The sequence below is a fragment of the Penicillium cosmopolitanum genome, assembly GCF_028827165.1.
Source record: "Penicillium cosmopolitanum strain IBT 29677 chromosome Unknown utg000009l:1.0-9042332.0:1.0-9050551.0, whole genome shotgun sequence".
Classification (NCBI taxonomy): domain Eukaryota; kingdom Fungi; phylum Ascomycota; class Eurotiomycetes; order Eurotiales; family Aspergillaceae; genus Penicillium; species Penicillium cosmopolitanum.
The window spans coordinates 8,427,223-8,440,351 of record NW_026622679.1 but is presented as its reverse complement, the minus strand read 5'-3'; the positions used below and the strand labels follow the sequence as shown (position 1 = coordinate 8,440,351).

At 46.9% G+C, this 13,129-nt stretch overlaps 5 protein-coding genes across 5 annotated transcripts; 2 read left to right on the top strand and 3 right to left on the bottom strand.

The window, feature by feature from the left end:
* Nucleotides 1–30: 30 nt before the first annotated feature.
* N7509_011249 (uncharacterized protein) lies at nucleotides 31–936 on the bottom strand (the record flags this gene model as incomplete). The annotated part of the gene is made up of 1 exon (XM_056635886.1): nucleotides 31–936. One exon carries the CDS (start codon nucleotides 934–936, stop codon nucleotides 31–33), a length of 906 nt encoding a protein of 301 aa, XP_056486506.1.
* An 854-nt stretch (nucleotides 937–1,790) lies between these two features.
* N7509_011248 (threonine aldolase family protein) lies at nucleotides 1,791–2,906 on the top strand (the record flags this gene model as incomplete). Its single annotated transcript, XM_056635885.1, has 1 exon — nucleotides 1,791–2,906. One exon carries the CDS (start codon nucleotides 1,791–1,793, stop codon nucleotides 2,904–2,906), a length of 1,116 nt encoding a protein of 371 aa, XP_056486505.1.
* Nucleotides 2,907–3,154: 248 nt separating this feature from the next.
* N7509_011247 (M24 family metallopeptidase) lies at nucleotides 3,155–4,534 on the bottom strand (the record flags this gene model as incomplete). Its single annotated transcript, XM_056635884.1, has 1 exon — nucleotides 3,155–4,534. One exon carries the CDS (start codon nucleotides 4,532–4,534, stop codon nucleotides 3,155–3,157), a length of 1,380 nt encoding a protein of 459 aa, XP_056486504.1.
* A 1,763-nt stretch (nucleotides 4,535–6,297) lies between these two features.
* N7509_011246 (uncharacterized protein) lies at nucleotides 6,298–7,728 on the bottom strand (the record flags this gene model as incomplete). Its single annotated transcript, XM_056635883.1, has 1 exon — nucleotides 6,298–7,728. The coding sequence occupies one exon, from the start codon at nucleotides 7,726–7,728 to the stop codon at nucleotides 6,298–6,300; it is 1,431 nt and encodes a 476-aa protein (XP_056486503.1).
* A 965-nt stretch (nucleotides 7,729–8,693) lies between these two features.
* On the top strand, nucleotides 8,694–13,059 carry N7509_011245 (uncharacterized protein; the record flags this gene model as incomplete). The annotated part of the gene is made up of 9 exons (XM_056635882.1): nucleotides 8,694–8,753; nucleotides 8,804–9,283; nucleotides 9,361–9,504; nucleotides 9,567–10,284; nucleotides 11,125–11,439; nucleotides 11,514–11,978; nucleotides 12,051–12,296; nucleotides 12,372–12,674; nucleotides 12,731–13,059. The coding sequence occupies 9 exons, from the start codon at nucleotides 8,694–8,696 to the stop codon at nucleotides 13,057–13,059; spliced, it is 3,060 nt and encodes a 1,019-aa protein (XP_056486502.1).
* Between the last annotated feature and the right edge of the window lie 70 nt (nucleotides 13,060–13,129).

Genomic DNA, 13,129 nt, shown 5'->3' with positions numbered 1-13,129 from the left:
ATCTCCGAAAGGACCCCGATCGCATTATGATCAGGGGGGGTTGGACGCATGTCCACCAGGAGATGTGACGTTAATTCCCACATCCAAGTAACCTTTCTCTGCAACACTGACCATGGCGAATGACTGGTCAAACTGGGTCTGAAGCCCAAATGATCCTTCATCCATTATCATGTAGATTCCTTCATCTCCATACCGATCGTGAAGTAGTTCAGAAATTGGCCGAGCACAATTTTGGCCGCTGATTTCTTCGTCGCAACCAAATGCCAAAATAATCGTTCGCTTTGGTTTGAAACCGCTCTTCATTAGAAGATCCATACTTTCAATTATTGAGATTAGATAACCCTTGTCATCCGTGGATCCCCGTCCCCATATTGTCTTTCCATCAAAATGGCCTTCATAAGGCGGATGGGTCCAATCGGGCACATTCTCTGCCATTACCGGCACAACGTCCTGATGCGCCAGCATGAGCACGGGCTTCGCCTCCGAGGTGGGCACGCTGCCTTCCCAGGTAAATATCAACCCATGTGTGTTAACATGATCGAGTTTGGCACGTTTTAAAATCGTGGGATATTTAGTTTTGATGTATTTCTCAACCTGATAGAAAATATCCCAACGATCATCCTGGCCAATAGGGCCAAGGTCGTCGTAACTTTCGGAGGGGATCTGAATAAGTCCTGAAAGCTTCTCGATGATCTCGTTTTGATATTTTGGATCTTCAACTTTATCGCGAATAAATTGTTCGACTTGAGTGTTGCTTGGCGACAGGATTGGCGCTTGTTCGCAGACCCCTGATTGAGCACCGAACAGGTATTTTGGTGCAACGGGTGAGTCGAAAAATCGGTAAATCTCAAAGGTCGCAGAATTCTCGAAGGCCAAGAATAAAGAAGCTAGAGCGACTGTGAGCGACCCCAATATCCATAAATGCCTGTTCGCCATATTCTAACCGCAATAATATTTTAAATGCTGATCAACGAAGTAGAAGAGCGTGTCAATTTAACAGAAACGAAATTATTATGTACTAGGGGCTCAGTAACATTCTTGGCTCGCTCGCCCTTTCATCCCTTGTGCTGGGGCGAAAGTCCGTTCGGTCACCAACTATGCTGATGGCCAATGAACAACTGGGCGGAACTTTGGGCTTTACGAGATCGTATATTCCTTTCATCCGACAATATTGAATTTTTGTCATTGGACAATTACAGCAGAACCGTAATTTCAAGTTTAGTCTTATCGTAAAGCTTCGTTGCTATGTTAGTTATGCGTCTGAACAAGGTCCTCCAATACAGGGCTTATACGCAAGGACAGCCGCTCATATCCCTGCTCAAGGTAGATACCGGATTCGCCGATCACCGATCGATTCGCCCTGTTCTCTTCACATCACATCGATCGCATGAGGGGTTTCGGTAGGACTGAGTGGGAACTTGGTGACTTTCCTCATCGACCCTGAATCTCGCCAAATCCGCTCAATTTTCCCGAAATACAGTTCATGTACAGAGGCCTCCGTATTTCATACTGGCGGAGTGAGGGGAACTCGGGGTTACATACTTTACAATGCGACTAGTTACATCATGATGTTTTGGCCTCCCCACTGTTCCTGCGCCCTGCAAAACTGACATGCGGGGTCGCCCTACGTTAGCTTGAACTAGTCGGCCGAGTCCGCAGATAAGGAAATTTCTTCAAATTTCAATTCATCAATTGGAATAGTATACGAGTTGACCATAAAGCCACCCAGTACAGCCAGGAACTTCGCGAAATTCGAATGCACTGAGAATTTTTCTTCTGTATTGTTCGACATGTCTAGCTCCAGCAATTCAAGATCCGCAAATGAGTTCCGAAGTGACACCTTCACCACACCTACACCAGCTATGCTGGATGCCATGGCCAACGCCAGCTTCGGTGATGATGTCTACCAAGAGGATACCTCAACGACCCAGTTCCAAAAAGAAATCGCTCGCTTGACTGGGATGGAAGATGCTCTGTTCATGCTTTCAGGCACCATGGGAAACCAGATCGGTGTTCGAGTCCATCTCAACCAGCCTCCACACTCGGTACTGTGTGACTATCGAGCACATGTATATGCGGAAGAGGGATGCGGCCTAGCTATCTTATCTCAGGCAATGGTCACACCTGTTCATCCAGCTAATGGAATTTTCATGACCCTTGATGATGTCAAGAAGTGGGTGGTTTTGGGCGACGATATTCACACGGCCCCGACACGGGTCATCTCTCTCGAGCTTACCATTGGAGGTGTCCTTACACCAATCGACGAAATCAAGAAAATCTCCGAGTTCTCACACGCCAATGATATCAAAGTGCATTGTGATGGTGCGAGACTATGGAATGCCTCTGCCGCTTCTGGTCATTCCTTGGCAGATTACTGTCAGTATTTTGACACCGTATCAATGTGTGTCTCAAAGGGTCTAGGAGCACCTGTCGGGGGAGTTCTTGCCAGTACGCAGAGAAACATTAAGCAAGCTAGATGGCTACGGAAGCAGCAGGGGGGAGGAATTCGACAAGCTGGTGTTTTGACCTCGGCAGCTATGGTGGCACTGAAAGAGGTATGGCCGACTATGAAAACAACACACGAGAAGACCAAGAAGCTCGCACAGGACCTAGAAGCTATTGGTGTCTTTCCGCAAATTCCGGTTGATACCAACTTTTTCTTCATCGACACGGCGAGGTCTAATCTTGACATGGGTGTTCTGCTGGAACAATGCCAGAAGTTCAATGTCAAGTTACAGGATGAGCGAATATCTATGCACCATCAGGTCAGTGACGAGGCAATTGAATCACTCAAGGCGGCAATCGCCGAGGCAGTGAATATCTCGAAAGCTCTGCCACCCAACTGTACTTCAGAGGTTCAAAGTGGAGGATACGGCAGCTCTTCAAAGATGAACGAATATAGCTGATAATGACGCAAGCAAAATTCAAAATCATCTTCAGGGAGGAAGATTATGCAGCTCATATTTTTTTTTTGAATTCTACGTTTTACAATGCTCTAGTTAGTTTCTTGAAGACTACTTTATAGACGCATTCAATTTTCTCCTATGACGTGTTGATGGTAAAGATAAATCCTGTAACTCGCCTGAGCACAATTAAACAACATATTGCCATTTCAATGTAAAGCTCTAGCGTAACAAATAGTAAGCCCTGAGGCTTACTGTGTTGGATCTCCGAGAGCAGTGGCCGATTGATAGCCACTAAAATCGTACTCGACATCATAATCCTCTGCATCAACATCCCCATCAGAGAGTTCAACGTCTTGCAAATTTTCACCGTCGTCCTCTTCAAAAGAGCTAAAACCGTAGTCTTCCTTTCGAATCTTCTTCCAAGCAGCCAAAGTCTGTCGTCTAGTAAGACAGAAAGGCAACTTAGAGAGTGGCACGCACCCACTCTCTGTTACCTCCACAGTTTGACCAATTGAACTTGCAGTATCAGTAGCTTTATCCATCAAAATGATGTGGATAAAAAAGACCATTCCTGGCTTTGCTATCACATTTTGTCCGCGGACAAACATGGGAAAATCCATCCATGTCGGTGAGAAGGTGGCTCCAAGACTATACCCGCATGAATTGAAACGTTGGTCCCGAAAGCCGTTTTCATCTGCTACCCGGGCATATGCCTCGAAAACATCACCAATTTGTCGACCAGGCTTGAGTACCTCAAGGCAAGCCTCCATTTGTAAGATATTAACTTTATGCATTTCTCGCGCAAGGTTCGTAATCCCACCGATAGGAATAGTACGCATCAGGCAAGCGTGATAATGCTTATAAGAAGCAGCGTGCTCAAGCGTAAGTTGACGGTCAATTCTATCCTTGCCGGTCGAATATCGGGTCAATACTGCCTTGTTTCCGGAAACAAGAATATTCTCGTTCGCAGGGTCATCACCGCCACCCTCGTAGACTGTTCCTACAATTTCCCTCCAGAGATTACCCTCGTAGGCACCTGGTTTTGCTAACTTGAGAGTTCGCACTAAGGCAAAGTCGGCAAGGTAGGCGGCCTTCCGCACCTTACGCATCTCCTCTTCGGATTTGATAATGCGTAGCTCGCGAGTAATCAAGTCACTTTGGTCGACCAAGGTACAAATACCCTCAACACTCTTCTCTAGCAGTTTTCCGAGACGATGGGTGAGAGAACACGAATCGGGCTCATATCCAATCTGTTTAGAGGGCGAGTCAATTCCAAAGTCATTCAATACCTTTGGAACTAACGAGACAGGGTTGCTACCGGCGTCATCGGAACGAATCAATATATCCCTCTGGTCCAGAACAGACGTGTATAAAGCCTGACGCAGATCCGGGATGCGGGTTATGAGTCGCATGGATCCATCGGCGTGGAAATACATTGCTTGGAAAAAGACATATCCAAAAGTATCGAAGCCGGTCAGATAGTAAAGAGACTCTTGTTTGGTCATCAAGAATCCATCCAGATTTTCGCGTCTCATTAACTCTTGAACGCGGTTTCTGCGCTCTGCAAATTCCTCCTCTGAGAAGTAGAGGGCTTTCTTGAATGGCTGAGCTTTCTTGATGTTTGACATCTCGAGTTCCAATGTTCGAAGCTTTGTTTCTTTCGTAATTCTGTAAGTATTGGTGCTAGTCTTTCAATTTTGCAGACTGAATTTGAATTTGAAGCTACTGGCAAGTTTATATAGAGTGGAAGAGGGATACGGGAGGTGTCCGTGAACTCAAACCGCCCGGGGCTGACAACCCCAAAAACGATTGAATACAGACTCCCTAAAACATTACCAGTACATGACAAAACTCACCAACTGGTACAACTTGAGCTCGAAGATGGGACCATGGGACCTCGTATAGTTCCCTCCCAGATGGCCCGAGCGGCATCGGATAACCGGGAGGGCATGCGGGGTCTGCCATTTAGGAAGGAACCAGCGGCCGATCTTGATAAGAATTTCTTGCTTCTCAATCACAAAATTAAATGACCATCAGTATTGAACAGTTTCTAGCGGCAGGCTCGTACAGACAAATACCTACCCGAGATGGAAGAGGTTGCCCAATTCCATCTAAGGTAGGTACTCAGGTAGTCCCCCGTAGGAAGACGGAGGCCAGGGCGATCAACAAGGCGTTGGAAACTTTTGAGCCGCCACTGTACAAACCATTAGCTCCAAGCCCTGGTTCCGTCTCCTCTGTACAATGAAATCTTATCAAGGCCAGTAGTACTATTGTTACCAAGCTACCAAGCACATGGATCCAGATGTCTTTCGATCAACCGAACTGCAAGAACTAGCTTTTTTTGTCTTAGCATCCCCTCCGCTCCCGCCTTTCCGAGCCCTGTCAGTCTGCACCGAACCTGAACAAATATTCAAGGATGCCAGTGTCGAGCTTCAACTTGAATTGACTATATGATGGATATGCCTCAATTCGCCTTTCTTTCATCTTGGCCTTCTTTGAGCAAGGTGTCAATCCATATCTCAATTCAATGATTTCTCAGATCAAACTCCATTTGTGGACTTTTGGCAGATCAACGCATCGAAGATGCGAGTCATAAGTAGAGTGGACTCGGCATGTTCCACATGCGTAGCTGGAGCCAGAGCTATTCTTGCTACCTAGTATCAAAGTTGATGTGCTTGAATGATTGACGATTCCAGTCTCCTCCCGCGATATATCAAATGGGAATTCCTCATACCCCTTCACATTTGAAACAACTTTCAGAAAGGAGTCCGTAACATTGGTAAATTTTCCCGACATGAGAAATATGGATTAGCTCAGACCTTGTGAATGAGACCTAGTTCTCTCACTTGGAAGGTCAGCCAACACTTAGCATTTCTTAGTCGTTAGGGAGTTTGGTTGGGCCTTTCTTGCAGATTCTGCTTCTATAATCCGCCATGGATTAAGAACAGGTTTGGAAGGAAGTCGGGATGAGAATGTTTACTGAGCTTTCAAGACATCAAGTTGACCTGCAATGCGTCGTACGTGTGAGGATGCTCAGATACTCACAGAGATCAAGATACGACGTAGTGAATCAGGTAAAGGAAGTAGTAGCTGTTTGAATGAAAGTCAAAGCTCGAGGAGAATGAGAAGGAAGCTAATATGGAAGGCGAGATACACAAGTGTCGGCGTGAATGTCTGGGTGGATGCCATAGGCGTAAGGCACTAACGACAATAGTAGTTAACAACTGCAGTTTGTTACACAGGCCTCACCAACCCCTAGGTTTATTTTACGACAGTCATCCCATATATTTATGGATTCCTCTTGATTGAAGTTCCTGTTGTTCTTGTAATTAGGCTTATGACTGTGCCTTTGCCCGTGAGCATTGACTACCTTAAACTCTACAACGTTTATTCACAGCTTGGCAGAGACAAAACCTTCCTTCTTCTTGTGCAGTGATTTCCAGTACTTATCCTTCAACTGCAATATCTCGAATGCATGTTCTGCCCACTTATCCTCCCACGGTGGCAATGAATACCCATCCGATTCCGCTGCAGGTGGACCAGCCAATTCCGTCAAGAAATCAAAATATTCCTTGAAGTCGGGTTTGATTTCGTGGAATATCGGCGAATTTCCTTTGTACTGCAGTCTGTCAACTTCCCATTGATCTTGCTCTCTGGGAGAAGGTAGCGACGCCTTATTTCTGCCTGCAAAGTATCGAGCAACAGCAACAGCCTGGTACTCATAAACTCGGAAGCTGATAGCGGCACGTACTTGTCCAACCAATGCCAGCGACGGATCCCCGATTTTCCAAATATGTTGATAGAATCCAGCAACTCGGTTATTTGGAGTAACCGGGTCTGGTGTGATGAATGGATAGGACAGCTTGTAGCCCGTAGCGAAGAGGACTTTGTCCACACCCTCGGTTACCGACCCGTCTGAGTAATACACATTGATCCCCCGTGCCGATGTTTTGATCTCGCTCACGGTTGGTCGCAGCTTGACATTTGGTAAATTCCAAGCTGAATCCAGGGCTTCGTTGTGGCCTCGTTGAGAGAGCTCTAGTGGCGCTTTGACAATGGCATGAAGGTCAGCAACGAGATCAGCCGAAGAGACATTCCCCCCAACCACCACCACTTTCTTATCAACATAGTCATCAGGATTGCGAAATTCTTTCGAATGTTCGAAGTGGGCCGGATATTTAGTGGCAGCATTCTCCAATCCCAGTATTTCTGGCGTCTGGGGGACGCTATAATGACCACTTGCTACAACCACTGCGTCGAATTGTTCTTCCCACCAATAGTCCTTCAATTCACCATTGACCAGATGTCCAGACTGTCGCAGCGTCAGAACCCATTTTTCAGACTTCTTCTCCGCCTTCACAACAGTTGTATTGAAGGAGGCTAGATGGAGATAATCTTTGAAAAGTTCCTCGAGATACTTTGCAACAACGCGAAAAGGCCTCGTAGGGTTGGAATGTCCAAGATATCTTGTGGACTGAGCCGAATTCACAAGCGGGAACGGGGTATGAGAAAAGGACATTGCCTTCGCACCGACATTGCTATCGAGTGTGTCGTATATGGCTGTTCGTGAGGTGAGATCCTCTAAAGCAGGAGGCGCAAAGTGTGGAAGTTTTGATGGAATGTCTTTCGGATTTGAACCAGCCTTCGTTGCAGTAGGGAAAACATCAGGGACCGGGTCATAATGCCAAATTCCACCGACACGGTCTCGACGCTCGAAAAGACGCACGGTCTGGAATATTCTTTCTTCTACAAGGGCCTTGGTAGCTGAGATTCCCGAAGGGCCTCCCCCGATCACAGCAATATTCTGGTAGCGAGGACCCATGACAAGATCTATATTTTTGCTCGAAAAGGCTTGATGAGAGTATAAAACAATGTTCACCCTGAAGTGGAAATATTTCAAGGAATAGATAATTGTTTCCGGCGGCGCGGACCAATTTATGTGTTTTGAGTGACATTGTCAATATTGCTTAGTAGTGTAAGATGTAAAACTTCCCCACGTTGTCGCCATAGTAGCTATCACTAGGTTGTCTTTTATGTACGAATCTTGATCCTTCATTGGAGGATAAGTATTTTGGCCGGTGGAGCTTTTGTGACGCAATTCCAGCTTCCAATTACTCTCCGCTGCAAGAATATGATGAGAGCGCCTTGCCATAATACAGCCTGATTCTGAACTAACTCTTTCCGACTGGAATCACATCTCACTTCCACGGCCTTACAGTCGAGATAGCGATTCATTATTGCCAAAGCATTGATCTTCTAAGCATTTCTTGATGCAGTCTTCTTGCAAGGATACTCCAGAACACATTTTCGAGGGGGTGGGTCGAAGGGAGAAAAATACCCCACTGTCTAATCTAACCTACATTTGAATCTAAGTCACGGAGATTTCCACGGAGTATTTGAGATTTCATGGCGATACATACTAATAGAAGATGTCCACGCTAATCAACTACTAGTTAATCGCTATGGCCCGAGACCTCTTAGGTGACCCGTATGTTTGGTAGTAGTCACTTCCCCCGATCTGGGCACAAGACCGTAACATTATTATTTTTTTTCTAAGTAAATTCGAGGCAACTTTGACCTCAATATGATTTTGAAGGCCTTTTGTTTTCCCTTCTCTATTGGTGGCTGACGTCATCAAGCGAGAAGATGGCCCCCACTCAAATTCGACCAACTCGCCAATTCCTCAGCTCCTGCATGATGATATTCTGCGACGGACACGACACGATCTCCGGATGACCGCTGATACTTTAGCTGGGTGGATTCATGGAGAATCTCATGTTGTGAATGATGGCTGCGACGCCCTTCCAGTCTCCAGCCTGTAAGACATGCAAAAAGCGCAGGATTAAGGTCAGTATAAATCGGATTCTGATTTAACTTCCACTAATGTTATCGTCTAGTGTGATTTGCAAAAGCCTAAATGCCATCGTTGCGTTAAACGAGGGCTTGAATGCCCCGGCTATAATCGGATTGAACCCTTCGTGGTGTTTACCCCCAACAGACCATACAAGGCCAAGGCTCTTGCAAAACACCGAGACTCGGATACTCCAACGCTACCCGATGCAATCGCTTCAGGGCCAATGTTCCGCATTCAACTATATTCGTCCTTTCTAGTTGTCTATTTTCCGACCAGTGTTGATGATGCATGGCACTCTGTCGTTACGAGCTGGCCAACGCAACCGGTAAGCACCGATCTCTTCCAGAAAAGCCTCACAGCATGGGCTTGTATCTCCCTTGGGACAAGCAAATGCGATCAAGGTCTGCTTCTGTATGGGATCCGGCTATACAATCAAGCCATACCGATCATGTCGAATATGATGCGTCGAGACCCCTACCACGATGATATAATCTATTCGCTCATAATTTGGACGGAGCTGGAGGTAAGCCTCGATTTTTTATACTGTCACTTACAGTGCCTTGCTGTATTACATGCTTCATTATCTAAGAATTATATCAGTCGCACTACTTTTCTGATGGTTTGGATGCGTGGGTGGCCCATTGGAGGGCATTCAAAACACTACTCAAATACCAACACCAACGACCGTATCCCACGAATGAAACCATGAGGTACATATTCAATCCTTTTCAAAAGGTCATTACGGTAGGAGGCACTCGGTACCCATTAATTGCGCTTCAAGTTTTGCTTATCGAATTCCCTTTCAGATTCTCGCTATTATGACCGATGGGATATCCCCTGAACAGCACAATGAGATCGTGTGTTCCAGCGAAACCTCCTCACCCCTCGACGATCTCCTCCGGTTTTCTGCTTCCTCCGCGATGCTATTCAATGTTCTTCGCACAAATCCCTCGGCTCATAGTTCATGTTCATTACTCTTGGAAAGCTGCATTGCACAGCGGGAGAGTATGAGGACATGGTACATATGGAGGCAGGCTGATATCGGTGAGGTCTTTCCTTGCAACGCGGATGACCAGACCTCAAACCGTGATCTCCCTCCTACTGATGATCTATTCGGCCCCGCGTCTCAATTTTTATCTCTCGATAGCGCCAGGATACATATAATGTTTTTCAACGCGATGCGACTTGTTCATATTCTAATGCCCCAGGCAATTACTCTGGTCTCATCACATGCGCCTGAATATATACCCGATGAGGACAATTTTGTCCTCGAGGGCTTCTATGCCGACCAGATTGCTCGATCAATTGCGTTCTGTTTGGGGGTTAAAAACCGAGCCTGCCTTGCTCATCTTTCAATTCTGCTTCTTGGTCAGATCTCGCAGACCTATATCAAGATGCAAAGTTCTGAACGAATTGCATGGTGTCAAGATGTGCTAACCATTATTTCTCATCTTGGTTTCAGCAGTGCAAGTCACCGAAAGACAATTATGCTTGAAGAATGGAATAGGGCGAAAATGAGCCGAGGTCAGAGAAATCACACGTCACAGGTGATACTGGCCAGGTGAAAAAAAAAGCGCGAAATAGTCGATCTCTCCGATGCAAACCTGTCCGCTTGTCCGTCTCTGCTCGAAGACAGGGTTCCTAGCAAACCACAACCGCTTTGATCTTAGCATTATGCAGCTCTTTGTCTATATGACTATGAAAAAGGATCCCCATGCTCACTGATTATTCTTGGTAAGTTGTCTCCATGCGTTCCTCCTCACCTTCCTCTCTTCTCCATAGCATATATCCATCTCATCATTGAGCCCATCCTCCGCTGGCACGCGTACTATCCCATGTACAGTTATAACACTGAAATTGATGCTTACCTTGGTACCTCTTTACTATAGGTAGGTTACTCTTTTAATTCCTGGGAATTTCACAAAACTTTCAGGGGCTAATTTCGCAGATCAGTATGACACACAATGAGCCGTGGGGTTACATTTCTTGCTGCGATCTCATTTGCAATCTTCACACGCTTCGACGTACAGATTAGGGCCATGGATTCAATCAGGTGGCAGCATGGATAACTATTGTATTTATAGGGGCTACCAGTATAAAGTGGGATTGAAGTTGCTGGTCGGTTCCTGCGTTTGCCCGATGGCGCCATCGGCCGAAGTGTTGTGCACCTGGGCTTCCTTCACTGAGTGAGGTATACAACACAACAAAACACAACACTCCGCTTCTCTCTCCCTCATTATTCACTCTGCTGCACTCTTCTTTGCTCACCTCTCTCTCTTTCATTCCATTTTTTCTTCGTCTCCACTTCATGGGTGAGTCTAGTCTGGTTCCTATAACATCTTCTACTGACACTGCATCTTATAGCGTCACCACGGGCTGATCGCAATGAGGGCTTCGGGATAGACTCACTTCAGTCAACTCAGGGCCGTGTTGTATCTCTTGTCCCTCACAGTGATGAGAAGAAGCCTGTTGACCCAAGCGTGAGTGAAGCCAACAGCGACCCTTTGAAGGGCCAGTATCCGCCTCCCACCGATGAGGAAAGTCGAACTCTTCGAAAGGTCGCCGCGACAATCCCACTCGCCTCCTTGTCTCTGTGCCTTGTTGAATTTGCCGAGCGTACTTCCTACTATGGCGCAAGGACCGTTTTCGCGAACTTCATCGAATTCCCCCTCCCCAAACGTCAGTCACGATTAGACCTTCTCTTGAATTCTCCGGTTCATTTCACTTTCTTGAAAGCTAACTTTTGAGTGCAGGAGGAAATGGAGCTGGTGCACCTCCACGAGGTACACAGAAGACCGCGGGTGCACTGGGTATGGGCCTTCAAGCCAGCAGTGCTCTATCTCTCCTCTTCAGTTTCCTGGCCTACGTTATCCCCATTTTAGGAGGCTGGTGGGCCGATGTTCGCATTGGACGGTATAAAGCCATTATGGTGGGTGTTTTTCTCTGCGGTCTGGCGCATATAGTTCAGTTGGTGGGCGCCATTCCCTCCGTGCTGCAAAAGGGAGCATCGCACGCGGCACCGCCCTTCATCATCGGTCTACTCTTGCTCGCCTTTGGCTCTGGAATCTTCAAACCGAACATCGCCCCAACTGTCCTGGATCAAAATCGCCACCGGCTTCCATACACGAAACAGCTCGAATCGGGCGAGAAGGTGATTGCTGACCCAGAACTCACGGGCACAAGAACAATGCTCATCTTCTACGGGTTTATCAACGTTGGTGCTTTCTACCTGCTCCCTTCCACCTATTCCGAGAAATATGTCGGATACTAGCTGTCCTTTCTCCTCACAGCGATCATCTACTTCATGCTGCCATTGCTGCTCCTGGGCATGTATACCCGAACGTACAAGCAGCCGCCTAGTGGTGCAGCGGATTTCATCCAGGCAATTTCGATTATCAAAACAGTCCTCGTCCAAAGTCGGTTCCGGATCTGGCGCAAAGACTTTTGGGATTTCGCTCGATCGCACCATCTTGAGAGTAAAGGTGTTTCAATTAAGTGGACAGATGATGCGGTCAGCAATGTTTCCCGAACAATGAGTAAGAATCCTTTTTCCTTCCCGAAGCCCCCAATTCCGGTATTCCTGCCCATGGATGATAGCTGACTGTCTATAGCTGCGTGCGACATCTTCTGGTTTTTCCCTATCTACTACCTTTGCGGCGGCATCGGCTCGGTGCAGGCGAACCAAGGTGCCGCGATGATCACCAACGGTGTACCCAACGATGTGCTGGACAACTTCAACGCGTTGACTCTGATGGTCGCGGTCCCCACTCTGACCTTCGGCATCTATCCCTTTATGAACAGACGCAAAATTCAGTTCGGTCCTGTCAGTCGAATGACCTTTGGGTTCATTCTATCAACTCTCGGTGGTATATGTGGCACTATAGTGCAGCGGCAGGTCTACAAGCAGTCTCCTTGTGGATATTCTGCTTCAAGTTGTGATGAAGTTGCCCCCATCTCCATCTGGTGGCAGCTCCCCACCACCATTCTTGGTGCGTTGAGCGAATGCTTTGCAATGTGACCGCCTATGAGGTTGCCTATTCCCGGTCCCCCAAAAGCATAAGAAGCACCGTGACGGCCTCTTTTCTCTTCATGTCCGCTCTCTCCAGTGCTCTTGGAGAAATCCTTATCCCAGTGACAAAGGATCCCTGGCTTATCTGGATCTGGGCCGCGCCAGCTATTGCACTTTTTCTACAAACCATAATCTTCTGGTATCGCTTCCGTCACATTAACAACGAGATCTATGTTACAACTACTGCCGATGTGACTGAGGAAAAGGCTAAAGATGGAACATCTGTCTAGTCCTTGAAGTGGTGGTAAACGGATTATCAACATGATGTTTCCCTTAGGGTTCGGGCTCAAGGGCTTTTCT